This window comes from Cebidichthys violaceus, unplaced genomic scaffold (assembly GCF_023349555.1).
Source record: "Cebidichthys violaceus isolate CVI_PGR_0920_01 unplaced genomic scaffold, fCebVio1.0.p SCAF_245, whole genome shotgun sequence".
Classification (NCBI taxonomy): Eukaryota; Metazoa; Chordata; class Actinopteri; order Perciformes; family Stichaeidae; genus Cebidichthys; species Cebidichthys violaceus.
In genome coordinates this window covers 30,001-57,500 of record NW_027176423.1, presented here as the reverse complement: position 1 = coordinate 57,500, position 27,500 = coordinate 30,001, and the positions used below count along the sequence as shown (strand labels likewise).

The 27,500-nt window shown below is 47.7% G+C and overlaps 1 protein-coding gene across 4 annotated transcripts in view; it reads right to left on the bottom strand.

Moving 5' to 3' along the window:
• The window catches only part of LOC137879318 (protein quaking-A-like), a 60,248-nt gene that overhangs the window by 17,283 nt on the left and 15,465 nt on the right, over positions 1-27,500 (bottom strand). For all 4 annotated transcript variants that reach the window (XM_068719940.1, XM_068719942.1, XM_068719941.1 and 1 more), the window contains exons 2-4: positions 20,276-20,418; positions 11,041-11,157; positions 3,411-3,554 (exon numbers count right to left, since the gene is read on the bottom strand). In XM_068719940.1, the coding sequence (XP_068576041.1) occupies positions 3,411-3,554; positions 11,041-11,157; positions 20,276-20,418 (404 nt within the window). The remainder of the gene's footprint in view (positions 1-3,410; positions 3,555-11,040; positions 11,158-20,275; positions 20,419-27,500) is intronic.

Below are 27,500 nucleotides of genomic sequence, written 5' to 3'. Positions count from 1 at the left end.
ACCTGTGTTGAAACATTGAGGAATGTTTTACATGTTTCAACACATTCCAGTGAATGAAGTCACTACAGGACTTCTGTCTCGGTAGGTAGGTACCTTCTTCTACATGTTGTTTAAATGAGTCGGGTGGAGTTCTGCCTCTGGCCTTGATTGACAATTAATAACACTAAACGTCTCTACAGCCAAAGGCCGGCTTAAAGCAAAGTTGTATTGTTATGGGAAACAGTTCCTGTGTTCACCAACCAAGCTGTTTGACATTGGGAGTACAACTCAGAAGATCATTCATAACATATGGAGGGAACCCGGGTGGATTGGACTTCAGCGGGTTTTCTGTTTACAGAAGTTGGCAGCGAGCCGATTCATAATTGTGATGTTACATCATTGTATATAATCACGGCGTATACACAAATCAGGTTCTCTGTCTCACTCACAATTGCCCAGGGGCCGTTGTAGATCAAAGGACAACAGCCGACCACAGTCATCCTTGCTCTCTAGCCCTTCTAGGGGGCTAGGAAGGAAGGAAGGAAGGGGCTCGGAGTGCGGGCGAGTCAGGCTTTATGCACACAGCTCTGCAAGTATATGAGCGGAGGTTACCTAAAGTGCAGTGGGGCTCTGCTGCCGGCTCCGTTTGAGGGCCTTAACCACAGACTCAAGGGATGAGAAGAGCATTTCAGTGTGTGTGTGTGTGTGTGTGTGTGTGTGTGTGTGTGTGTGTGTGTGCAAGTATTCGTCTGGGCATGCGTGTCCATGCGTGTGTGTGCTATTCAGTGTGTGTAGACTAGGGCTGGATCAGTGGAGTAAATCCACACTTGAAAGAGTAGCTCAATCAAGCTACTACCCGTCTCTCTCTCTCTCTCTCCCTTTCTCTCTCTCTCTCTCTCCCTTTCTCTCTCTCTTTTCGATGCTCCCAGTTCACGGGGAGTTGAAGAGTTCACAGGACTAGGGAGCATAAGAGCGCTACAGAGGGCAACTCTTCTAACTGTCAATCAATGGTCGAGTGAGGAGCAACCATGAAATTGACAGGGCGTTTTCTCAATAGTCAATGTTTTCTCAACCTACAACACATACCATCGTTCTATTCTCCCTCTTTGTTTAACTGCTGCAGCCGAGTCCTCCTCAATGACGAGTAAAGCCGGTTACTTGAAAAGGGAATAAAAAGCATAACCTCACATTTTGTTTCCTGTGTGATTTGATAAAGGAGATTTTACACTGGCGAACGTGGAGAAGATGCCCTTCATTATAACGGTGCGTTCCCGGCGCGTCCATACTGTAATCCCATCTAGTTTAGCATGATAAAGGGCATCGCTGCCACTCATGTGTGCATGCACACAACATGAAGGAAACACAGCGCTCTGAGGGATGCATGATGCAGCAGCATCCAGCATTACTGGACACTCACTGACACTTCTAGTGCCAGAGCACTGAGGTAATGGGTTAAATGAGCAGCTGCTAATGTGAGCAGGGTGAAGGTCAGATCCACAATACAAACCTAAACCTGGTTTATCGTTCTGATCAATACTAGATAATGAGGCATCGGTGCAGGAAGCAAAACATGCTCGAAAGATATTTGAAAATGTACTTTGAGTGAAAGGTTTTAATGTCTGGAATGTATATAAATACATAACACATATAATATATATATATATATATATATATATAAAAATAAAAACAGAGACACCTGTTGCTCTTAGCCTCAATAACTGCAGCAGTCACAGGTGAATCTGACTCAGTTGTCTATCTAACAGAAGGATCTTTTCATTACATTAAAATGAACAAAGAATGCTTGAAGGAAAACGTCCTTGCAATGGGTCATTAATTACCTCTATAAAGCTCGTGTTTGAATTAAGGGGAGAGTGAAACTTTTTACGAGAAAATCTTTTACGAGTGTCTCAAAAGAGCTTGAAGCTGCTTTGTTGCGTGTGAGAAATAAAAGAGGAGAGCTCCTCCTTAACCCAGTAAATGGTTCAGGTACTGTATCAACAGAGCGTCTCTGAAGCAGTCAGGCTGCAAAAGGAACAGAGATTTCAAGAAAAGTGAGGACGCTATTTCTGTGACACTCCGTTCTGATGAGTGTTCGCCAAGAGCCGTCATTGACTTAAGAGGACACCGAAAGGGGTTGTGTGTGTGTGTGTGTGTGTGTGTGTGTGTGTGTGTGTGTGTATGTGTGTGTACACGTGTGTTAACAGTGACTCATTCTGCATCACGCTGCTGCTTCCAGAGACAGCTTCATCCTCAAGTGTGTGTGTGTGTGCGTGCACATACTTGAGTGTGTGTGCATTTGTGTGTCAACATCCTGTGTGTGTGTGTGTGTGTGTGTGTGTGTGTGTGTGTGTGTGTGTGTGTGTGTGTGTGTGTGTGTGTGCGCGCAGGCTGTGGAGATCTGAAACAAAACAAAGTGCCCAAAGACGTGACGGGTAGGCCGAACAGAGACGAGTGATTCTCAACAACAGAAGATATGAATTGAAGTGCTTTCCACAGTGTCAGGCCGAGACAGACGGGGAGCAGTGATCGGACCAGACAGGAGATCCTGGCGTGATGGCACCTCTTGTGTCAGGTCTTACATCCAGAACCAGCGCCGTGCCGATGAGCGAAACTAAATGTTACAGTTCATTGCTCTAGATGTGACTACAACAGAGGAAGCCTGATACAGTATTCAACTCGTAGACAGTGATATAGATGTGCCGTCACTTCCTCCTCTGTGCTTTGTGTTAGTTTAGAATTAAAGGAGGGCATCTTCCTCGAGGTGTTTGCATCATAGTTCCATTAAGTTATATATGCTGATAAACTGTAATGCAGCTACATCTAGTGCAAAGACTGTCCTTTAGAATGTAAATCAAGTACATGTGTAAACACATGAATTGTGGGATAAAGGGCATGAAGGAGAGCAGCTCAACACTGCGTCTCGTGTTTAACCTTGCATGCTGGGACATTGGCTGGCCCTGTTTCCGCAGACCACCAAGCCCCGTGCGTTGCCACCTGATGGCGTATCTGGGCCTTCAGCTGCCCGTCCACCTGGTCACCACAGTTAAACAGGAAGAAAAACTAATCGTATGCCAGAAAGACCATCAGCAGCCATCAGCAGCGGTGCGGGAGGAAGTCGAGGCAGCGGGAGGAGATGGAGTGTGGCAGTCACAGGAGGCGTGGACAGCTAGCTACGTGTTTCCACTCCACCGGGGGTACGGCCAACCTGTTCTCCTCGTCTATATACGGACGCAAACAGGAAGCTGACAGTGGGATAGCGGGGGTGTGCCGTATGTAGCCAGAATATCTCGTTGTTTGGACTACGATCATGGAAAGGTCTCTCTCAGCAATAACACATCCGAGCTGAATACGACTGCACTTGTGCAGAGCATTAAATACCTTAAAGGCCATAAGCGGCTGCCATTGTGCACCATGTGTGTATATGTACTCACAGCAGGTACGAGGAGCTTCTTGACCTCCTCCACGGCTCTCCTCATCTTGATCTCGGCTCGGCCCTGTGTGTCTTCCACTGTGATCAGGACATGAAGGTCTTCGTTTAAGTGTTCCCAGTTTGGCTTCCCTCTATTCTGCTCCTCCTGGACGAGAGAGAGAGTGAGAGAGAGAGAGAGAGAGAGAGAGAGAGAGAGAGATGGTGAGTGAATGTGACAGTGTGGGTGTGTTGGGAGCACCAGTGCCGTAACACAGCATATCAGAGGAAGCGGAGGCAAGAGGCAGGCGTACACAGAGGACGACGGGTTCCTGTGAAGAGAAGCGGAATGACAGGAGTGGTCCTTTAGTCAGCTATTTAAGCTTTAACTTTGAAAGGACACCCTTCCTTAATAGATCCCCGGCTTCACAGAGACAAAGACGACAGCGAGCCCTGCAGCAATTAATATCAGTGGAAAGATGGATGGGTGCACGGATCAGAGAGAGATAGATGGGGATGTTTTTAATGGTATGCATGTAATTATGATACGGTTCAGACCGCCGCAGGACTGTGTGTGTGTGTGAAGGTGCACAAGCCTCCGTCTCTGACTCGTGTTTGCGTGGACAATACTGTCCGGGTAACAAAAGCTCCCTGGGGGAGTCCGTCTCCCACCTGAAAAGGCTGAGCCAAAGCACTCCGTGGGGGCCAGATTGTAGTGCTAGCAGAACCTGAGAGGCACAATGGGCTGTGTTCACAAATGCTTTCAGTCCGTGTTAAGACGTGAAGTGAGAAGGCTGAGGTTGGGAAATGGTGCTCGACGCTGTACGTCTTTCAGGAGCGTCAATGTAAAAAGCTGACACTTTTGTGGAACGGTAAAATGGGATACGTAGAGGAATATGGAGCAGCATCACGTTTGTATTTTTCTTTTTAAACACGCGCCTCCAGTTAGCATAGAGACGTTCCTCCCTCTTCAGGTTGACAGTAAATGCAGCGAGCAGACGCAGAGCGCTCTAAAGAGCCTTTGAGGTGGTATCGCATGTCACTGAACGACCACGAGAGTCAGTGGTTAGAAAGACGACGACTTCCCCCCCGAGGTGAGCAGCTGAGGTCCAGGTCACCGGAAACACACGGATGTGTGACACCACATTAAAACACAGCAGCATGTTACCATGCTAACATCTGACAGATGTGATGAAGAGAAAATGAAGCTAAAAATCAGAATTGTGATTTTCTTTTTTCAAAAGGAGGTCAGAGTCTGGAGCTGTTTGTTCAGGTTGTGTTGTTTACCTCCAGCCATACAAACCTCCACAACTAAAGACCAACTAAAGGTCTCTACTCAACTAAAGACCTCTGTGAGAAGTGAGACAGTGCTGGAGTGTCTAATCAACGATGCATCGTGGTGCTCTGCAGGGGGTCCACCTGACATGATTTCAACACACACACACACACACACACACACACACACACACACACACACACACACACACACACACACACACACACACACACACACACACACACACACACACACACACACACACACACACACACACAGCTTAAACTGAGTGCCACCCTCCTGCTTTCACTCCACAGAGACCTGTTGCCATGGCACTGCTCTTTATACACACACACACACACACACACACACACACACACCAAGAAAGTTCAATATTCCACTCTCGTTTTCCTCTTTTCCACACGGGGGGGAGAGCCTAGTTTCAGCAGTCGGCCAGTATTTCACCATGGCTGTTTGCTTAGGGCCTATTAGGGGACAAAAAGGTGACTCAGCATTCTGTAGACGGACTGAGACGGACAGACTACAAAGAGTCTCACACCGTAGGTACATGAACGCACCAGATCCACTGTGTGGACCCACGACCAGTCATCACATGACTGTGAGTGTGCATGTAAAGTGTGCACGCCAACGCGCTGGCAGATTGTGATTTAGTTACACACACACACACACACACACACACACACACACACACACACACACACACACAAGTATGACTGCCTGTGAACAAGGTCACTGTGCCCTCTGAGAGAAAGTGACAGCATGACAAACGGGGGGGGGGGGGGGGGGGGGGGCACTAAAGGGGACGCTGGGAAGGCCTTTGAAGAGAATGTCCATACTGGCCCACATCAAATGCCACGGCTATCACCACATACTGGAGGGTGATCGGTTTTGGTAAAAATATGTGGCATGAATAAATATCCAGAGAGAACATCTAAGAATAGGATCACAGTCACTTATGCTGCTGACTTCCATCGCTTGGACAGCACCTGTTTGCCTTCTCACACACACACACACACACACACACACACACACACACACACACACACACACACACACACACACACACCTCATGACACCACATGCATAGAAAGGTGACAGATACAGAAGTCTGTGTTTTCAGACACTTGCCGTCTTTCATAGGTGGTACTGACAACAGAGGCAGTTGATTCTGCCGTTACTCTACTGATCCTGTCGGTTCCATCATTCCTGGCAGTATTGCTCTTATCACAGATGTTTCAGCTCTCCTGCTCCTTTGATCCTAAAGGACATTCCCAGTCGGGGTCAATGTAACTGAGGCTAAATGGCAGCACAGCAAACAGGTGCAGCAGGGAGCTGCAGGGGCACCGGAGGACAAGAGAGGGCGGCTGTAGAGGAACCGCAGTGACAAAGGAATATGAAATAGTATATATTAAATGACAACTTGCTATAACTCTTTCTTCCTGACATTTCAAGTATTCACTAGTAAGATGAAGGACTTTGGTCTACTCCAGGGACTGTGTTGGGTTAGATCTCTTTTTATAAAGATATCACAAAGTGGAAAGTCTAAATCTAAAAGAACAGAGGGGACAGGTGGAGGTCCTGATCCGGATCAGGTCACCTAAATGTTCGGCCCTTGGCCCGTGTGATAAAGGGCCAATAAACCGGGTGGTACTAGCCGTCTACGTGTCCTTAACTGCATCTAAAGGAACACCTGGGACTTCCTTCTTTTCCTTTCACATTAATAGAATAGCTTTCTATAAACTCTTAATAAAGAAGAAATTAGCTTTCAGTTGCACCGGGTCAAGTGATCAGAACCCAGGAGATAAGAAAGAAAAAAACAAAGTCAGCTTAAACTTTAAACAACACCAGTGGGCGGGCTGCAGCGCCAACGGGCCAATCAAGTTCAACGAATCGATCGGCAATGTCACATTGTAGTCTGGTGGGGGTTGAAGATCCGAACCCGAGGCCTACTCCGTTCTGCCGGTGACCGTGCTGATGCCACAGTATCTGATGTGTGCCAGGACGATCAGCAAAACAACAAAGAGGACTTCTGTTGGATCGAAAGCCTTCCTCAGACTGCAGGTCTGACCGTTAGTTTGGCTTCATGTAACACAGTGGCCAGCTGTCGTCTCACTGTGTGGAAGCTAGACTACAATTAGGGAATTGTTTTTGCAAAACGGAGGGAAATCCCTCCACTACGAGCGCATTGGTCGATACAGCATACCTGTAATTTAATTGCTGTTGTTTGTATTAAGCGTGAATACCGGGGGGACTCAAGCTGCCACATTATATAAAAGTGTGATTGGAATAAGGCTCCGGGAGGAGTCCTTTCTCTTTCCAACTGTTTAGACAATAATCATCAAAAAGGACGTAACATGCAAGCTCCGTCCCTCTGGGCCGCAACTAAAGACGCTACGAGATTTAACAACAAAGAACACGGCCCAAACAAAGACGGTGTCATAAACACCGTAAAGAAGTACAACAGTGTCTCAACTAGTGTCAAAAACAGGTGTCCAAAAGTGTCCCTCCAGAGACATCACAGGGGTGTCGCTGCACATGGACTCACTCTCACAGGCCTCTTATCGTCAGTACCAGAGTAGAGCACAGTCTGAGACAGCTCGTTATCCTGCAGACGTCCCTCCCGTGTCCCGTCTCTTCAGTCCCGTCCACACAGTGACTTCATCATCTTCATCATCTTCATAATGGCATTATGACTTAGAGAAATGTTTATGTCGGCTGGGGTCTCTCTCCATATTCTAAACCAAATATGCACATATTAGTGAACTTTAGATTACAGACTAAAGACCAAAGTTCCTATGATTGAACTAGACTGACTAAGGCTCATGATCATGGTGGTGACATTCAATTAAAATGGTTACCTGCTCAAATTAAACAAGCAGCGACAGTAATACTAGATACCATGTTTCTTATCATATAAACAGAAGAGTAAAAAGCATTAGATTTTTTAAGTACCGAATTTTTCTCTTCACTTGCTTCTTGCCTCCTTATTGTCTACTCCATGTGCTTTTTTTCCCTCTCTCGCCATTGTTCTTTATTTGACTCTCCCCCTCTCCCTCCGTCTCCCTCTGTCTCTCCCCCTCCTCTGTCTCCCCCTCTCCCTCCTTCTCCCCCTCTCCCTCCGTCTCCCTCTGTCTCTCCCCCTCCTCTGTCTCCCCCTCTCCCTCCGTCTCCCTCTGTCTCTCCCCCTCCTCTGTCTCCCTCTCTCCTCTGTCTCTCCCACCGCATAGCTCCAGTGAGCCGACTCCCCGCCAGGCAGTGCGGCCCAGGAGGGAGCAACCAGCTGAATTATTGAGAGCATAAAAACGCTGCCGCTAATGGATCCTGAATAAACACAGTGGCTAAGCTGCTCCCGCGGCTTCCTCTGCTGCCACAGGGCATCAGGCTGGAAACACGGAGGTGGAGGCTGCAGCGATCGGAGGTGGAGGCTGCAGCGATCGGAGGTGGAGGCTGCAGCGATCGGAGGTGGAGGCTGCAGCGATCGGAGGCTACGTCGGAGGCTTTCGGGGTACGGGGAGCGAACCTGATAGAGATTCTTCAGATTTATTGACATCGGAGACAACAAAGGATGCAGAAGCTAGCCGACAATCGGACGTTTGTTTTTGTTCAGCTTAACCCGTCGTTGCAGTAAATGTCTAAACCAGACACCACAGTAGTCTAAGGTAAGGACAGAAAGGTAGTGAGGAAGGAAAATGCTATTTTAATGGAGGACCGTTAAGAATATAAAGCCTTGAGTAGAAAGCTGACAATCATTTATTATATGGATGTACTAAAAGCCAGTCTGCCACCTTAAAAAAGAAATCCCATTTACTTCTTACCTTCAAAAAACAAGCAGCCAGGACTATTCATGAAACTATTAAATATTGAGTTATTCCCTGACCTCATCTCATAATCGAAACGGATTAAATACACGACCCTGCTCGGCGGTATTTCTGCATTAATGTTTAACTGCACTGGTGTCTTCATTAGCGTAGTAATTGCACAGGGCCTTTGACATGTGCTGCCCAAACAAACTGGCACACGTCAAGATTCAAAATGGTTGAAAATGATTACGGTATTCATAGATTCATGAAATGAGCCAAGACGAACTCCTGATGCGTGTGAGAGAATGTGCACATGCTCAAGCATTCGACTATTTCTGGATCTAATTCAAAAGAAAGAACCACATCAGGAGCGTCTTCATTGTTTACTGTGATAGCGAACACACTCCGAGGGAAATGATAAAAGATCAAAAACTAAAAGAAGAAGAAAACGCTGGCCCTGCAGCAAACTGGAGCTTCCAAGATTATGACTCAGCTAAAAATCTGTGTATATCTGTGTATGACTCCTGTTTCTGTGAGTATGCACTGCAAACTGTGTGTGTAGGTGTAGAGACAGTGATTCCCATATCAAGAAGGATGAAATACACTTCTCCTGACTTATACTTATACAGCGTAGCACCACCGTAGCGTAGCACCACCGTACTGTAACGTAGCACCACTGTAGCGTAGCACCACTGTACTGTAGCATCATTGTAGCGCAGCACCATTGCAATGTAGCACCACTGTAGCGTAGCACCACTGTACTGTAGCACCAGTGTAGTGTAGCACCACTGTACTGTAGTACCATTGTAGCACCACTGTACTGTAGCACCACTGTACTGTAGCACCACTGTAGCGTAGCACCACTGTAGCGTAGCACCACTGTAGCGCAGCACCACTGTAATGTAGCACCACTGTAGCGTAGCACCACTGTAGCGTAGTACCACTGTAGCGTAGTACCACTGTAGCATAGCACCACTGTAGCGTAGCACCACTGTACTGTAGCACCAGTGTAGCGTAGCACCACTGTACTGTAGCACCAGTGTACTGTAGCACCACTGTAGTGTAGCACCACAGTACTGTAGCACCACAGTACTGTAGCACCACTGTAATGTAGCACCACTGTAATGTAGCACCACTGTAACGTAGCACCACTGTAACGTAGCACCACTGTACTGTAGCACCACTGTAATGTAGCACCACTGTAACGTAGCACCACTGTAACGTAGCACCACTGTAACGTAGCACCACTGTAATGTAGCACCACTGTACTGTAGCACCACTGTAACGTAGCACCACTGTAACGTAGCACCACTGTAACGTAGCACCACTGTAACGTAGCACCACTGTAACGTAGCACCACTGTAATGTAGCACCACTGTAATGTAGCACCACTGTAACGTAACGTAGCACCACTGTAACGTAGCACCACTGTAATGTAGCACCACTGTACTGTAGCACCACTGTAACGTAGCACCACTGTAACGTAGCACCACTGTAACGTAGCACCACTGTACTGTAGCACCACTGTACTGTAGCACCACTGTAACGTAGCACCACTGTACTGTAGCACCACTGTAATGTAGCACCACTGTAATGTAGCACCACTGTAACGTAGCACCACTGTAATGTAGCACCACTGTAATGTAGCACCACTGCCTGACAAATCAGAGCAACTAGAGGGATTTAGAAACAGAGATGCAACTTCAAAAAGGTGTCATTCTACGAAGAAGAAAAACAAAACAAACAAAAGCAGACATTAGAACGCCACTGGAACCCATGGGCAATGCAGACTCAGACGCTTGAAATAGATTTTTTCGTAACCGTCAATTTGTCCTCACAGTAACTTCAAAGTGCATCAGCAGATCTGATCGAGCACACGTTGGAATCCGGCGAGGATCTGGGTGTAAGTTGGTGTTTGCTGTAGACTCAACTTTGTAGGCTTAAAATACTACAGCGAGTACTACTGCAGGGTTGACCCGACAGTGGGGCAATACGGGACAACGAGTGACTTTCATCAGCGTTGTTTTGCAACACAGTCAGTCTCGCTTTTTTAAATGCTGTTTAAAGGCCAAAATACATTGCAATGATTGTGCAAATACAGATAAAATAACCTAAGTTCACCCCTTGGGTCTAAGCGCACACACACACACACACACACACACACACACACACACACACACACACACCTTTTGAGTCTCCAGCCTCAGCTCAGCAGGTCCAGAAATAGAGGCTGCTGCTGGCCTTAGCGTTCTGACTTACTACTGCCTTCTGTACTTTGCACTGCAGAGCGTTTTGCAAACAGCCGTATCAGATGTCAGAGTACATGAACTGAGCATGTGTCCGTCTCAAGTCTCCGCAGTGCAAGTGGGACAGCAGTCCCGGTAAGTTCTACATTATTGTATCTCAACACAGAGGATGGAGCTTTAGTCTGCTTTTCATTGGTGGAATAAATGCAGGACTTTTACTTGTGTGAGTGGAATCTACAGAGTGAGATTAATGTAGAGGGATAAAAGGCGTTAAACACACTGGGCGCTCTGCCACACTGATGAGGAGCTTACCTTCTTCTTGTCTCTCATGGAGCTCTTGCCTCGCACCATGATTTTGCATCCCGTCTCCGCCTCCAGCTGCTTGGCTGTGAGTCCACGAGGGCCCAGGATTCTCCCCACGAAGTTATACTGCAGATACAGAGAGAGAGAAACACCGGTGAACATGGAGCAGGATGTCAGCATATGAGATCGGACCAATTAAAACAACCCATCAGTAGCAACGGCTGAATGCAAACGGTCAAGTCCATTCTGATGTGCTCAGCACGGGACAGTGCTGCCCGCGCACGCACGCACGCACGCACGCACGCGCACACACACACACACACACACACACACACACACACACACACACACACACACACACACACACACACACACACACACACACACACACACACACACACACACACACACACACACACACCGTCCAGCTTCTGATTCTGTTACGGACTACCTAATAGATTCATTAGAGTGCTTTTGTTGTTTATCTGCCGGACTTGATTTCCAACCACAGGCTGTACTGGAGTCGGCTTGTGCCACTAAATGTGAAAATACTCTTGAACAAAAAAATAGAAAATGTAACTATTGGGAATTACTTTGGGTGGGAAAGGGTGATGAGGTGAGTCCTGAGGTGAGGTGGTGAGCTCGACACAGTGTTCTTATCAAGGCTCCTTTCACTGGTGAGAGCTTTGGAGCTTTGCACCAAAAAGAAGCGTATTTACCGTCGTAATCCTCTCCACTTGAAACGGGCTTCCAACAGGATAAAGGGAAAATGTGTTGAAATAATCCAACACAATATTCAGCCAAAATAAAAACAGAAGGAAAGGAGGAGGGGGGGGGGGGGGGGGGGCACAGTGACACATAAGGGAGTAAACACCCCCCCCACCAAACACTTGGCGTGCACAGCGTCTGGTGGAGAGCTCGTTGGGTTAAGATCGTCCGACTCCGTTAAAACGGGATATTTATACTGAAGCATATTTTCTGAATGCTCAGTGAAACAGCTTTCCTCAACAACAAGAGGCACAACTGTTCGTCTCTTGAAGTGTTAAAGTGAACCGAGACACAGCTGCTTTCCATTCTTAAAACACAGTCACATCTGCTTATGCACACCACCGCATCGACGCCTCGACACAAATCCAAAAGGCCATCAGAGAAGTCACATTTGATTACAGAGGGGCTGCAAATTCAACTTGATGTCGGTGTATTTCCCCTAAACTACATAAACACTCGTGAAGACGGTCCACAAACTCCGGGCTGTTGTTTTCCCGTCACTGGGCTTGCCTGCAATCGTAGCCCGTCTCGTGCAGGAAAGACACACCCTGTGGCTGGAGACTCCCCGTAGCATGTGGCTACACAGGCGTACGTGTGTGTGTGTGTGTGTGTGTGTGTCTCTGTCACAAGGCAACTGTCTGGTTGGTTAACTCGAATCATAGAAACTGGTACGGGGGCTATTTGTGAGTGTGTGCGCCTACTGAGGGATGTAGGGGCACCTGTCCTCTGAGGTCAGTCACCAACGATGCATGGTGGCGCGCGCACACACACACACACACACACACACACACACACACACACACACACACACACACACACACACACACACACACACACACACACACCAGCAACTGTTGTACCATATTTGAAAAATGGTCATTTGGTACATTTCTTTATATTATATTATATATATATATATATATATATATATATATATATATATATATATATATATATATATATATATATATATATATATGCTTCTGTGCAGGTATGAGAGATCTACTCAGATCTACTCACTATAAATACCTTAAATACTTACACAAATGCAGATTTAGTCAAATAGACAAGAGTAAGAGAAGACGTAGATCGGATTAAAATATGAGGCGCTCGCTTGTTGCCAAAATGACACAAAGAGCCTTTAACATGTTTTATTCTCTGCCCTTCTCTCGCTTTGTCCCCCCCCCCCCCCTTCTGACGGTGGAATGCGTCTCTCTGTGGACATGAATATGCTGATGACGATTGCTCCTGACAGAGCAGGGGGCCTGATGGAGGAAAGCTGAGAGAAATAAAGAGAGAAAAGGTTAGCGAGACGATGCCACAAATGTCTTGTTTTTCCAGTGCTGGGGGAGCCGTTATGAGCCAACACTGTCACGAGTCTCTGGATGTAGAGCTGAACTTCATCTGAGGGGTCGCTCGGGGACACAGGATTAGGAAGGCGTGCCTGTGGCCACATGGATGTGTATTAATGACTGAGGCATGTGCACGACCTCGCCAAACATGTGAAAGGGCCAAGCAGTGACCACAACTTCTCCTCACCAACAAGCTGAACTCAAACAAACACACATCAAATCAAGTGACTGTATGCTTCAAGCACCTCACCACAATCTGGCACTGTAACGAGAAACAAGCTCGTCTTAAGAAGACCCGGCAATTCAGAGTGAAGCTCTGAATGAAAGTGATGCCAACATGATCTTAGTGATGGAATAAAGCTCAGCGTTTGAGATCTACTTCCTGCTCCGCACTGAGGGTTTGACATTATTCTCAAGGATGTTGATATGCCCTCAGAAAAGGTGACCTCCATTTAAAGCCACTGGAATGTGGAGACAATGGAGGGCGAGTTATCAGGAGGGTGCAGGAGCTCCACTCGGTACAGCTAGAGGAGCAGAATGGATACTGTGCCCTCTCTGCCAAATACACCACCCGCTCCTCACCTCCTCTAGCTGAACCATCCTGCCCCTACGCACTTACTCAAAGACCTCCACATCAGCTCCACTGGCTCCCAGGAGTGAGGGCTTTAAAGCACCACGTCTTCTTCTGGTTATGGTCACAATCGATGGTTAAGTTTCCCGGTGTTTAGACAGAGAGAAATACGTATGTCAGCTCTGTTGAATCAGGCGGTCAGCGCTCATCTGGTGAACAGAACACTAACACTGAGTGTTCCACTGAGCAGGACACGTTCAGCAGCTCCTGTTCTCTCGTTTACTGTTCTCATGTAAAGAATTAGGAGTTTAGAGACACTGGGATCTTTGGTGGACCAACTCTTTTCCTCTGTGTCAGTTTCCCCCAAACAAATTCACAAATACAGAGAATCACAGTATATACAAACAAAGTGTGTGTGCAAACACAGATGCACACACACTTTGCACGTACACACAAAGCCCCCTCCAGGACGAGGGCTTACACTGACATTAAAGGGCCTTTGTTTAGCACCAGTTATCGCTACTCCACAGGCGGCTTCTGTTGTGAGCATATCTACGTCTCTGCCACTGTGTGTGTGTGTGTGTGTGTGTGTGTGTGTGTGTGTGTGTGTGTGTGTGTGTGTGTGTGTGTGTGTGAAAGCACAATGTATGGAGTGAACTCTTGCAGACACCCTCAACACCTAGAGCTGATTGTGGCATGGGTTGGTGTGCGTGCGCCTTGTGGTTTGTTTTTGCGTGAACAACTGAGAAACAACAACAGTTTCTCCAACAATGCTCAGGAAAGCAGAACAATTGTGCCTTTGACGGCGTTTGTTTGTGGCGGCGGTGGAGACAGGAAATGAGATCACGCCGAGGGCTCCGACTGCGTGCGCGCAGAGCTTATCGAAGAGCGGGCCGGGCCGGGAGAAGAATACCAATCACTTATTAGCCGGCCTCGCTGGGCTTATGGAAATGAGGAGCGGTTCATTCAGTGCGATGTATCAGAGCAAGCTGGAGTCTGTGTCTGTACCAGGCACGGCCATCTTTCTCCCCTTCCTCCCACTCACTTGATTCTAACCCTCCCGTGATGTTACCAGCATCATTGTGAAACAGCTCATACCAAAGTGACGGCTCACCGGTTATCACAGCAAAACTCCCCTTTTCCTCATTCCTCAGACACTTTCCGTGTCATTTCACTTGGAGCGTCAGTCTTCGGAGGGTTCAAAGAGGGCACCGAGTTGAAAGCTGCTGCTTTCACACCTCCTCTTTGCTGCGTCTGGAAACTGAGCAGGCTTCCTTTTTCCTTCTCGTCTTAGAACACAGGATATTGCCTTTCCTCTTCCGTGTACGGCCGTCCTCCTGTGTGCACTCCCAGAGCACAGATCGATGCTCCTCTCCGTCTACACGCGACCTCGTTAGCCACCGGCCGGCTGCCCGCCTTTCATCACTCATTCATCTTTGGGTGGAAATGTTCCATCGTTCAAATAATCCATCTTACTTACCTTAGCTTTGTGGCCTGATCCCCACAATACGACCCTGCATACAGACAGACAGAGCAGCTCTGCATACCTTCTCCACACAGTGAGCGGGCTGGAGGAGAGGGAGCAGTCCTCGTGCTCTACCTACAGGAGGGACGGAGGAGGTGAGGCCGGGCCGATGAAGCAGTCAAAATTAGACTTAGATTCCAACGGTGACATTTCCGCCTCAAAGCCCTGTAGACTTCAAAGCGCTCTATTCAGCACATCCAGCATTTAGCGCCTAATCCATGGCTCCTTTGATAATTCTGTTTGGGTTTATTTTGGGGTTGGAGGCAGGCTGAAAATACAGAGCAGGGAAGACGGAGAAGATGGAAAGCGTAAAGATTGATGTCAGCTGGAAGTTTGGAAGCCATGAGCGGAGGAAGCACGGAGCAAAGTTTGTAAACTTCTGGATAAGCCAGCTGCAGAGAGCAGAAAGATGACGAGGGAGACGCTTAATACAACCTCTCTCTCTCTCTGTGTTCGGTAATCACAAGTCAAGAGGAGACTGCCCTTTGAGAGAGCGTGCCATCTGCAACAATCTCACCCAGAGGAGGGAGGAAAACACATCTACTGTAGGTGTTCCACGGCTGACTAATATTCAATCTGTCTAATGGAGAATCGCATTAGTTCAAGTGAAGCACTGAAGTCACACTTGCTTCAACCGATCGGTCATAAGCTACTTTCAAAGCTCAACAATCCTGCATCAGTGGGATCTCGTCTGTGCACACAGATGTGTACCAACACAACGTCCCTTTGCAGCCTTTGATTTCTGAGTGCTAAACCTGCTTCCTTTGTCCTGCTTCCTTTGTCCTTCATCCTCCCTCTAACGACTGCAGAGACCAAGCGGCCAAATGAGCAGCTTACTTAAAGTTCTGTAATATGCGAGCGATCACCGTCATTAGAGCGGTTACACACATCTAACGGTTTACCCTGTCGCCCTTCATCACGCTAACCGACTACAACAAATAGAGTCATCTCTGTTTAAATTATCACTGTGATTGCCCTCATCAAATATCTAACTAGAAGACCATCCGTTCATCAAATTATCATCATCACGCACGGCTGGGTAGCAAGAGATATAAAAGAACCCTCCACTCTGCGCTCCATCGGCGAGGCGAGGCGAGGTGTGGGGCGCTACGTTTCCAGGACTCTGGTAATGACTTAAGGGGGTCAGCAGGATATCAGGAGCTGGCATGATAAGTGATGACACCCTCATGGGAACGAGCTTAATGACTTTCCCCGTGCAGGGAACCGGCCGGTTTGGTCCGGGCAATTTTGCTGCAGTGAAACAGAAAGGTCCAGGACATCCTGCCAGCTGAGACCATCAGAGACTCGGCTTCTTCTTCTGTTTTTCTCAAATCTCTGTGCATCGCTGTCGAAGTGAAGAATCACCGGGCATGAAGCTCTGCACCGTCACTGCACCGTCACTGCAGCCTGTGCTTAGACAGACCCAAGATGGGTTTAAAGAAAACACCAACAAGCCAGGACGGTTTTTAATCCTAGTTTATAACATCAGGTCGAGTTTACCTGTTCATGTAATCTCATCGGACAAACTAACACCAGAGCTCTATAGCAAGAGAGTGATCACTCTCTTCTGTGAGACGCTACATCTAAATGAGGGGTCCCATTCCATAGAGTCAGCACAGCAGAGACCTGTCTGTGGGTGCATGCGTGTCATTTTCCCTCCTAAGCATTCTTACTACCCAGTGACCTGCACACAACACACAACCCACAACCCACAACACACAACACACAACACACCCGAGTATTTAACAGTCGGCAAATACAAACACACGAGGGATAAAACAGAGACGCACCTAAAAGATGGATGAAGGTCAACAGAAATGACATGCAGAGGTGTCAGTCAGCTGCCTGTCAGAGAGTGTGTGTGTGTGTGTGTGTGTGTGTGTGTGTGTGTGTGTGTGTGTGTGTGAGAGCTTGGGAAAGACGTAAAGCCACAGATAGCATTTAATTGAAGGTTGAAGTTATCAGATAGTCTGCGACTCAGCTGTCAGTCAAGATGCAGTCGGCACGGTGACGCTTCACAGCGCTCTGCACCGCTGACGACATCAGGAAACGGCTGACTTTGAAGAACGGACACACACACACACACACACACACACACACACACACACACACACACACACACACACACACACACACACACACACACACACACACACACACACACACACACACACACACTTACAGACAATTGTGGGGCACTCAGGCAAGTACACACAGGCCAGATGAGGAACACACTTAAGAGGAATCAGAGTAGAGCTGGCTAGATATTTAAGTGACTCTGCATCCAGGCACCAGGACAAAAAATCAAATTATCTCCTGGTGAAACCAGAGCAGAGGACGCGTAGGAGAGACGGAGAGAAAGCCCAATCGAGCGAGCGTGACCTCGGCGTGAGGACACAGCGGGGAAAGGTAAGTGGGAGTTGCGTTTTTTAAATGAAAGTGGAAGCTGAGAGGAAAGCGAGTGGATGGCGGGGGTCCCAAAATAACGAGGGCAGAGTGGAAAGAAGGAAAAGAAACGGTCCGTGGTAGGTGAGATGCTTGAACCATCATTCCCTGCTTTCTTGGAAGAACCTAGAATTGCGTCACCAAGACACACAAACATACAAGTGTGCGCGCGCGCGCGCACACACACACACACACACACACACACACACACACACACACACACACACACACACACACACACACACACACACACACACACACACACACACACACACACACACACACACACACACACACACACAGGAGTATCTGGGAAATCTGGCGGAAATGGGAGAGGGGGGACATATTCCCCGGTCTAATAATCATCATTACGGTGGTTTCCTATCCCTTCAGCAGTGGGCAGATGGGGACAGGAAGTTACATTTTTCTCCTCTTCCTCGTCCCACTGATCCTACATCAGCTCCTCTCTCACCTCACCACAGGAGCATTGGAGTCGTTCTCCTCTTTTAAACTAACTGGATAGAGCTCAGCTCTCTGTCTGTTGAACACACAGTAAAACTTCATCTGCCATCGTCTGCTGCTCAAATCATGAAATACAAAATTTAATTTCGTCTCTGTCCTCCCCAATTGCTCTAAATTCCAAAGAGCAGTGAGAGCAGCAGTGGAAACAGAGAGAGGTAAAATGTACGCCTGCACTCCTTATCACACGTTACACTGATAGACTTGGAATAAGGTTAATATAGTTCTAAAATGAACATTATGTGCATTTAATTGTGTATGTAATAACAGTTTCACAGGTTTTTTCACATTAATCTTGTTAAAATTAAATTAAAATGTAGACCTGCTGCTGATTTCCCCAGGTTCCAATCATCACATCCATACACAAAGCAATCCGTTTTCCTCTTTTTCCAGCAGACGTAACGACCTAACCCTAGTATGCGTGTGTGAATAGAGTGAAATATGTGCCATTTTACATCACCATGAGCGTGTATTGTAGTGTGTGTGCGTGTGTGTGTGTGTGTGTGTGTGTGTGTGTGTGTGTGTGTGTGTGTGTGTGTGTGTGTGTGTGTGTGTGTGTGTACACGAGCGTCTCGGGTCGTCGGTGAGTCATCTCGGCCACCAGGGCGATGCCTAATAAGTAGCTCTCCCAGCAGCTCGTAAACACACACCGAGCAGCTCTGCACACAGCAGCGTCGCACATTCAGCAGAGGGAACACAGGGGTCACCCGAGGATGCCACGCTTTTAATAGTGTGTGTGTGTGTGTGTGTGTGTGTGTGTGTGTGTGTGTGTGTGTGTGTGTGTGTGTGTGTGTGTGTGTGTGTGTGTGTGTGTGTGTGTGTGTGTGAGAGAGTCATTCCACTGCGCCACACAGATCTCCTTTAAAATGTATGCGGCCATTTACAGGCTTAACGCACAACCCAACACAAGCAGATGTAACGTGTGTGTTTGTAGAAGCGGTATAGTAGCACCGGTAAACTAAGCTCTGCTATGAAATACAATAACAACGTTTTGTAGGAAATCATTGCAATTAGCACAGAAAAGCAGCACCAAGTGCAAATATACGACAGTAATTAGAGGACAGCCCGAGGAGCTGAAGTCGCAGCCCTGGAGATGAGAGGTGACAGACGGTGATGTGGTCGGTTGGTTTAGCTTAAGTTCAGAGGCCGGGTCTGGTCTGAGGGAACAGCTGGAGCTAAGCTGATCCCGAGCCAGTCCCCGGTGCCCTTTATCAAGTCTGTCAGGGGGGAAATGCAATCCACGGCTGGCTGAGCCTCGCCCTGCTCTACGGTGTCTCTTATCCTTCGTCACCTCCCTCCATTCACTTCCTCGCCGAAAGCTGCCGGGATTACGAAGAGAAGCGTCGCTCCTCGAGACGCGAGCGTTCACCAAAGAGAACCATGAGGACAGAGAGGTGGCTGACTGGTCAAAACCCTGGAAACACACTACATGGCTCCACTATAGCAGAGAAAACACATCAATCATTCCTCAGACAAAGCTTTGATGACTCGCCATCCTCCTCGACTCTACAACCAGCATCGCTCCATCCTGGGCTTCTCTTTCCCAGCTCTGTGTGTGTGTGTGTGTGTGTGTGTGTGTGTGTGTGTGTGTGTGTGTGTGTGTGTGTCTTTCATTCTATATGCCACAGCTCTAACCAACGTGAGTGGTGAGCCTAAAAGATTCCCATCTCCTTCCATCTGAATATTTATGAAATTGCACTTTACTTTTCATGACACCCCTCCTCTCGATCGCCTCCTTATCTCCCTCTCAGCACTAATCTAAAAGTGAGTCGGCCCATAAACACGCCAGCGTGACACCCGGACCTATTTAGTCTGCCACCTGATACAGCTTTGACGGGAGTCCATTAACAACGTAGTTGTTATAAGCAACTGTTTCACCAACCAACAAAACCGCCAAGAGAGTCACGAGTTGTGCGTTTACAGACTGTAAGTGAGAAAAGGGAGCAGAAAGGAGAAGGTGGGTGTGTGTGTGTGTGTGTGTGTGTGTGTGTGTGTGTGTGTGTGTGTGTGTGTGTGTGTGTGTGTGTGTGTGTGTGTGTGTGTGTGTGTGTAGCAGTGACTTACGTCCGGGTACTCTTTAACAGGCACAAACAGTTTTTCCTGCAGGTGGACGATGGGGCCCAGAGGCTCCGGCAGCTCCAGCGGGTGTCTGTCCACGAGGCCGTTCACCGAGTCGCTGTACATGTCTTTACGCACTCTGTTGATCTCTGAAACACACAAACGGGTACAACGGGGTAAGCGACCGAACGGAAGACCACCGTCAAACATTCTTTTTCCATCTTGTGTTTGATACATCACTGTCATATTGATTCTACTTCTGGGCAAAGGCTTAATGTAGCATATAAATCTCTGCTGTAAATGAACAAAAATGTGTCAACTGCCTCGAGTATTGTTTGCCTTTTATAGACAAATAACAGTTTGTTTTGAGGAGTACTACAAGCACGGACGCTTCTTAATACCTGCAGTATTTGGCCATCTCTTGTGCTGCGACTGAAAGCTGTTAATGTGCGTTTGTGTGTCAGTTATTCTCTGTGCCAGAGACAAAAGTTAAGCGCTGCATTATTCAGGGGTTAAGTCCGACGTCTCTCCGCTCTGCCTGCTTCTCCCCTGTGGCTGCTCCCTAATAGAGCAGCCTGTGTGAGCGGCGGGCAGGTGCAGAGAAGAGACGCCTTCAGATCTGATCCCTCCGTCAGATAAAACTAATGGACCTCACTCACTCACACACTCACACACACACACACACACACACACACTCACACACACACACACACACACACACACACACAGAGAGAGAGACACACACACACACACACACACACACACACACACAGAGAGACACACACACACACACACACACACACACACACACACACACACACACACACACAGAGAGAGAGAGACACACACACACACACACACACACACACACACACACACACACACACACACACACACACACACACACACACACACACACACACACAGAGAGCGAGAGACACACACACACACACACAGAGACAGACACACAGAGACACACACACACACACACACTGCCACCGTAGCTCATACAAATTCACACAGCAGACAAATGCTGTGCTACGCAGGATCAAAATAATAAAAGGCATTCCTTCCCCGTGTGTGTGTGTGTGTGTGTGTGTGTGTGTGTGTGTGTGTGTGTGTGTGTCACAGTTGAATGCGGATCGACATTTGCGGTTGTAACACCCAGTTAATGGAGGACGTACACTGGTCACACTCTGTAACCTCCCACGTATGCCTTCACTATACAAACAGATAACAAAAAAGTTCATCAGCGGTAAAGGGAAGGAGGAGCCCGACTCATACAGATATAGAGATATATATATATATATTCATATGGAGGCATCTACGAAGACCTACGAAGCTTGTTTTTGTGAAACAGCTGAAACAAGGTGTGAGGGAGGGTGAGGCCTCAAGGAATGACGCGTGAGGTGGAGGGGGCGGCTGTTAAGCACTATTTCCGTCCCTCATGAGACCTTTGAGCAGTTGGGAGTCTATATTAAACTGGAGCTGGGGAACCCGACACTCGGGGCTTCAAGGTCAGGCGGGCTGTTCTGAGGGCATCTATAGTTAACCCAACGCAGCACCGTAAGCTGGGTCAAACTCGCACGGTTAGGTTCTAATCCTCGTCTTTGTTTTAAGGTAGGATAATCAAACACTTAACATAAAAATAAGACTAAAGAATAATGGTTTAGCCACGGCGTCAGTTTGCAGGGATTTCCTGTTGAGCTGAGAACTTGTTTTTCTCCTCATGCCGGCGACGACAGATTGACAAACGTGTGATAGATGGGCTCACGGACACCGGCGAGCATACGCACAAACATCTGGCCCACAGCTGTGTGGACAACACCTGCGGGACACATCGGCCCGTACAAACACGCCGGGAGACTCGGCCCAGAGCGACTCGTTCCCCCAATAACATGACCTCAGCACTCTGTGGTCCGCAGATCCTCCCAGTGGTCCCTCAAGATGAATTCATCCGCATGCTATCTTGCCCAGAAGACAGATTACATCAGTCCTAACCAACACCGGCGGCTCCGGTCCACAGCCGGGCTTTGTATGAGTGGCGACACATCGTACAGGGAGGAGACAGGGCAGCCTGACATAGGGAGTGATGGGAACATGAACAGCAGGAACAGTAAACTACACACGAGTAACTGTGGTGTGTCCAAAAGAACCGAGTAAAGAAGAGTTAGAAAATCAGTCCTCTGCTCACAAAGCAAATATATCGTGAGCTGTTTGCAACCTCCGATTCCTCAGAGAAACACCATCTTTCTGGTAGATAAAGTGTGTGCGCGCGTGACAACGCTACCCAACAACCCCTCCTCCTAATTCTATTTCCTCCTGCTGAAATGCCACATTACCATAAGGGGGCCGTGCTGGGCCATCAGTGGAGACGTGCGGCATTTGACAACCACTAATTTCAGCGCGGCGAATCTTTTCTGAAGCGCCGCGCTCATCTACAAATTACCCCCCGCTTTGCACAGCCAACAAAATCATTTGTCTTAGCTGTCCACCCCGGCAGAGAAGGCTTTTTGTAAGGAAGACACAAGAGAGAGAGGAAGGATCACCATCTCAGAAGGAACAGAGAGAGGAGAAGGAGTGAGCAGCAGTAAGAGCAGTGCTACCAGTAGGATAGACAACAGTTGATTTTTCTCTTGGTTTCTGGTATTCCGTGGCATCGATGTGCTACTCTTCTTTAGCCGTCTCTCAGATCAGTGCCAGTGTTTTTAAACCTGGCTCAGCAAACACAAAACACTTCTTACTTTCTGTCTATTTCCGTGTGGAGGGAGGCTGCATGAGGGCGCACTCACTCACTCACAGACTATAACGTCTCTGTTTAGCGCTTCACCCAGACATCTGTAAGGAAGAAACAAAAAGCAACCTTGAGGAGTTGGAGGGCAGAGTGGAAGGTTTGATGTGGCAGAGACGGAGGCGAGAGGGAGATATATAACCACGGCGCTGAGCAAGCACTTAACTCTCACTGCTCTGCTCTGCCTCAAAGTAAGTTAACGTTTCAGTTCATCTTTGCTTTTTCTTTGGTTTCTCTCGATGTCTGCCCTTTCTCCTCAAACCTTCAGCGACGAAAGGAAATGTCACAAATCTGTGGCTGCAGATGCTTCTGGCCTTTGTAAGCACGAGTAAAGAGACGCGTTCTCCTCTCAGCGGTGATCTTGGAGAGGAAGGAGGTGGCAGTGGGCCGAGGAACGTGATGGGAGGAAGAAGCAACATCTGGCCTATTGAGGGGATCTGAAGGTCTTCTTGACCGCGGTCGAATCTAAGAAGATGCTTGAATATTGGCCATGACAGTTATGACCAAGTGAAAACTGAGATATTCCTAAAAAGATGAGCCCATCATTCGTGACAGTCTGTAGAATAATGTTCTCATTCAATCAAGATACTGATTGAGTAAACAAAAGCTAATTTCATAGAATTACAAAAATTAATGTGCTGATAATCAAAATGAAATGTGTTGACATCACGTAATGAAGCTTAAAGGCAGCACGCCAAGCCAATAATCTGCACAATTACATCTCTTGCTTTGCTCCCACCATTGTTACGAGTTGTTCTTCAGCAGGCAGACTTTCAAAATAAAGCTCAGAGATATTGCTTTAAGGTCAGATGTTCACCCACACAGAGACTATCACCCCTTCATAGGGCAAGAAGTAGGCCTACACTGGAGAGTCACGAGCACAAGGGAGGGAAAGACAAACGCATTAAGTGTATCTACTCATCTGAATGAGAGATGTTTGACAGACTCAGCCACCATGAAGTCAGCACCAAGGAACAGAGAAGCTTCTCATTTATTCAGCCTAAAAAACACGAGCACAAAGAAGCAGCACCGGCAGAATCCAGGAGAGGTTGAGATATGAGAGAGGAAAGGAAGGACCAAAGAATAGATCACGATAGAGGAGCTGCAACACTAGAAACTAATGTCTAACATCATCCGATGAACAGAAACAGCATGAGGCAAACCTGGAGAACGGAGCGACGGCGAACACAGATAAGAGAGAAGAACAATGGAGTCGTCAAGAAGGGGAGAACGTAATCAGGTTAAAGACTGCTGAAGATCATTCAGCTAGACCGGCTCCACTAGAGAATGTGAACCGGTCCATTAAGAGCCCAAAAATAGACCCGTTGCACAACGGCTTTGTCCTCACCCTGTAGCTCACAGCACAACGTCCTCTGACCATGCAGAGCACATCTGTCCATGTGAGTGAGTGAGTGAGTGAGTGAGTGAGTGAGAGAGAAAAGAAGCAATGCAACGGGTGAACGGGTGAGTAATCGGTGTGATTAGCAGCTTTAGATGCCTTGTGATGCTGGTAATATGTGGCACCTGAAACAGATCAAGTCTAACACCGATCCATCTGAAAGCCAGAATGATCAGATGATTAACTGAGGCTCTGAACGAGTCCTGGGATTAAAAGACGTCATGAGGAAACCTTCTCACTTCATGGTTTAAACATGGGAAGAGGAGAGGAAACATCCAGGAAGCTAACGGTAAATATAGACCTAAAACAGGAAAAAAAAACAGCAATCACAGAATTACCCGAATGTGCCGGTGCCGAGTGAAACAAGACCGCGGCGAGGAACAAGTCTTTTCACTTTAGAGCAGAGCACTTTAGCGATCACAAAGCCCGGGTAGCCGCTGCAAACGAAAGGATTTGGGCGTTGAACGCATTCCTGCCCTTTATTCACGGCACAGACGACTTCATCCAAGACTCCAAGACGCTCCACTTCAACAGTCCGGGGGGTTTGGCGGGCCGAGCGCATGAACGACGGAGGTTTCTTTAAAAGCAGGGAGCAGAAGTGTAGAGCGCGTTGGTGGGGGCGACTGAGCCATGAAAACGTATGCATTTCTGGGTCTTATCATCAACTCACAGCTGCCCCCCCCCCCCCTCTCTGTGAGGGAAAGTTTCTACTTCCTAATCTTTGATTCAACAGTACTACACTGAACACTCCTTTGATGTTCTTGCACAAACTGTTCCTGTGCTGTTAATGAGTATACTGTACTATCAGCATAGTTAACAGATATTTCAGTTCTTACAAGGAAAACACCAGCGTTAGCTTAGCATCAGGGAACGTTAGCATCGATGAACTCTAATGTCAACATCTTGTAGCCAGAGGGCCGGCCTTCACTGGCCTCAGTTTACTATTCACCAGGTCGTAACCGTCACAGACTGTAGGAGTGAGACAGTAAGGTGAGAATCACAGATGCTTCTGTTCTGGATGAGACTGGTTCATAAACCAAGACATCATGGGACAAGTCAAGAATAAATAACGACGCAGGACGAGCTGGAGTAGATCAGACTGTGGATCAACATTTCTCAGCCCAATTAAGGCCCCGTCGTGTCTCCAGGAACGGATACATCAAACACACAAACTCATTTTCGAGAGCATAAAGCGAGTGCGTCTATTTCTTCAGGTAGTCTACAACACACTTGGGTGCGAGGCGCTCTCCCCCGTGGCCTCCAAGCAGCCTCTCTCCACACATTCAGAGAGAGAAGAGGCAATAACGAACGCCATCGGAGTGTTTATTGCTGCGGATGTGTGACTAGAGTTGGGCGGAGAGAACACAAAGTGCTTGAGCCCCCTGTGATAGTGTTCATTCACATCCCAATAGTTTTGTAATTAAGCCGGGGCCAAACAGACACTCGTCTTCTGTTTTCACTGGGTTACTTATTGAGCATCTTCCAGTGTTTTTAGTTTAAATTCGCTGTTTGCGTTTCCTCTTAAAGTGTTTCCTTGCTGATCTGTAGCAGAGGGATGGTAAGACAAAGAACACTAATAAACACCTGATTGGACTAACCTGACTGTTGAGACGTCATATTAGCTTTGGCACAGAATGAGGACTGTGTCTCCTATCACTCTCACACTGAAGGATCACCACCAGTGTGGACAGAAGGAAGCTGGAAGTACAACTTCCTCAAAGTACATACGGCGTGTTGGTATTGTGAGACAGACTTGGAATAGTAATAACACATCCATTGATTCATCTGAACCGTTAGAGTCATCTCAGTGCGTTTAAAAAGCATTGCATTAGAGCGGCTCCTGAACCCTGACCCGGTGTGGATAGAGGATCTGGGTCCCACAGGCTGAGGGCTCTAAATGGCTCCAGACAGAACCGACTGTGTGGACTGCTGGCAGCCAGAGGGAGAGATTTATGTCGGGTGTCAGGGACTCTCCTAGGGCAGGCTGGGTAAAAAGCTCCAGCGTCAGGTCTTTAAGTAGATGGGCCGCTAAATAAACGACTAGCATAACAAGGTTTCGGGATTCTGTGCTCCCCGAGCCAGGTGAGGATATTACAGAAAAGATCTCCCGCACACACACGCTTACTCATCTCGTGGGTAAAAAGCCATCGAGGAGCCGTGCTTTCATCCAAATTGGGAGCGAGCGGCTGATGCATTCTGCACCAGTAAAACGCTTACAGTAACACAACCCACTAAAGCTTTACACTGAGACGTGTGCATCTTATACCCACCTCCCCACAGCAGCATGTTCCACTCTGTGATCATCAGTAATGAGCCACACACACACACACACACACACACACACACACACACACACACACACACACACACACACACACACACACTATAGCCAGAGTCCAACAATACACAGGAACGTGTGTGCGCCCCGACACAAACTTGAGTACATGTCATGCAGATAGAAACAGACACACAACTTGACAATTAAAAACTCCCACAAACACATGAGCTAATGAGCTGTGGTGTTTGTAGGCAAGGCTCTCTTGAGACGGTGAACCCACAGAAATAACTCCACGCAGGAGGAGGAGAGAAACCGCCTCAGAGAAAAATCTGATGAACAAATACAGCAGCAAAGCAGCAGGAAGCAGCGCTGCGTCTCTCCTCCAGCCTACCGCTCTATCCAGCACCACACATCTACTGACGGAGGAGCACCGGCTGCTCTTTATCACACACCAAAAATCAAAGAATGGGAATATTCCTTCTTCTACCTTTTCAGAAAGAACACCGTAAACCCAAATCAGGATTAACACATTTACAATAGTGTAGATACGTGAGGAAAAAGGATGTAATTTATTGATGTATTCAGCTCTACTTGTTCAGTGGTCCGTCAATCAAACCGCGGGTTAAACACATTCTGACGTTCCTAATTACGTCAGACATATTGAGACACACGGCTTACCGTCGCCTCTATTCTGGCTGAACCCCTGAGAATATGTAAATGCTGAGAGTTGAATGTGAATGTGCGGTGATGGCCAAGAACAGCA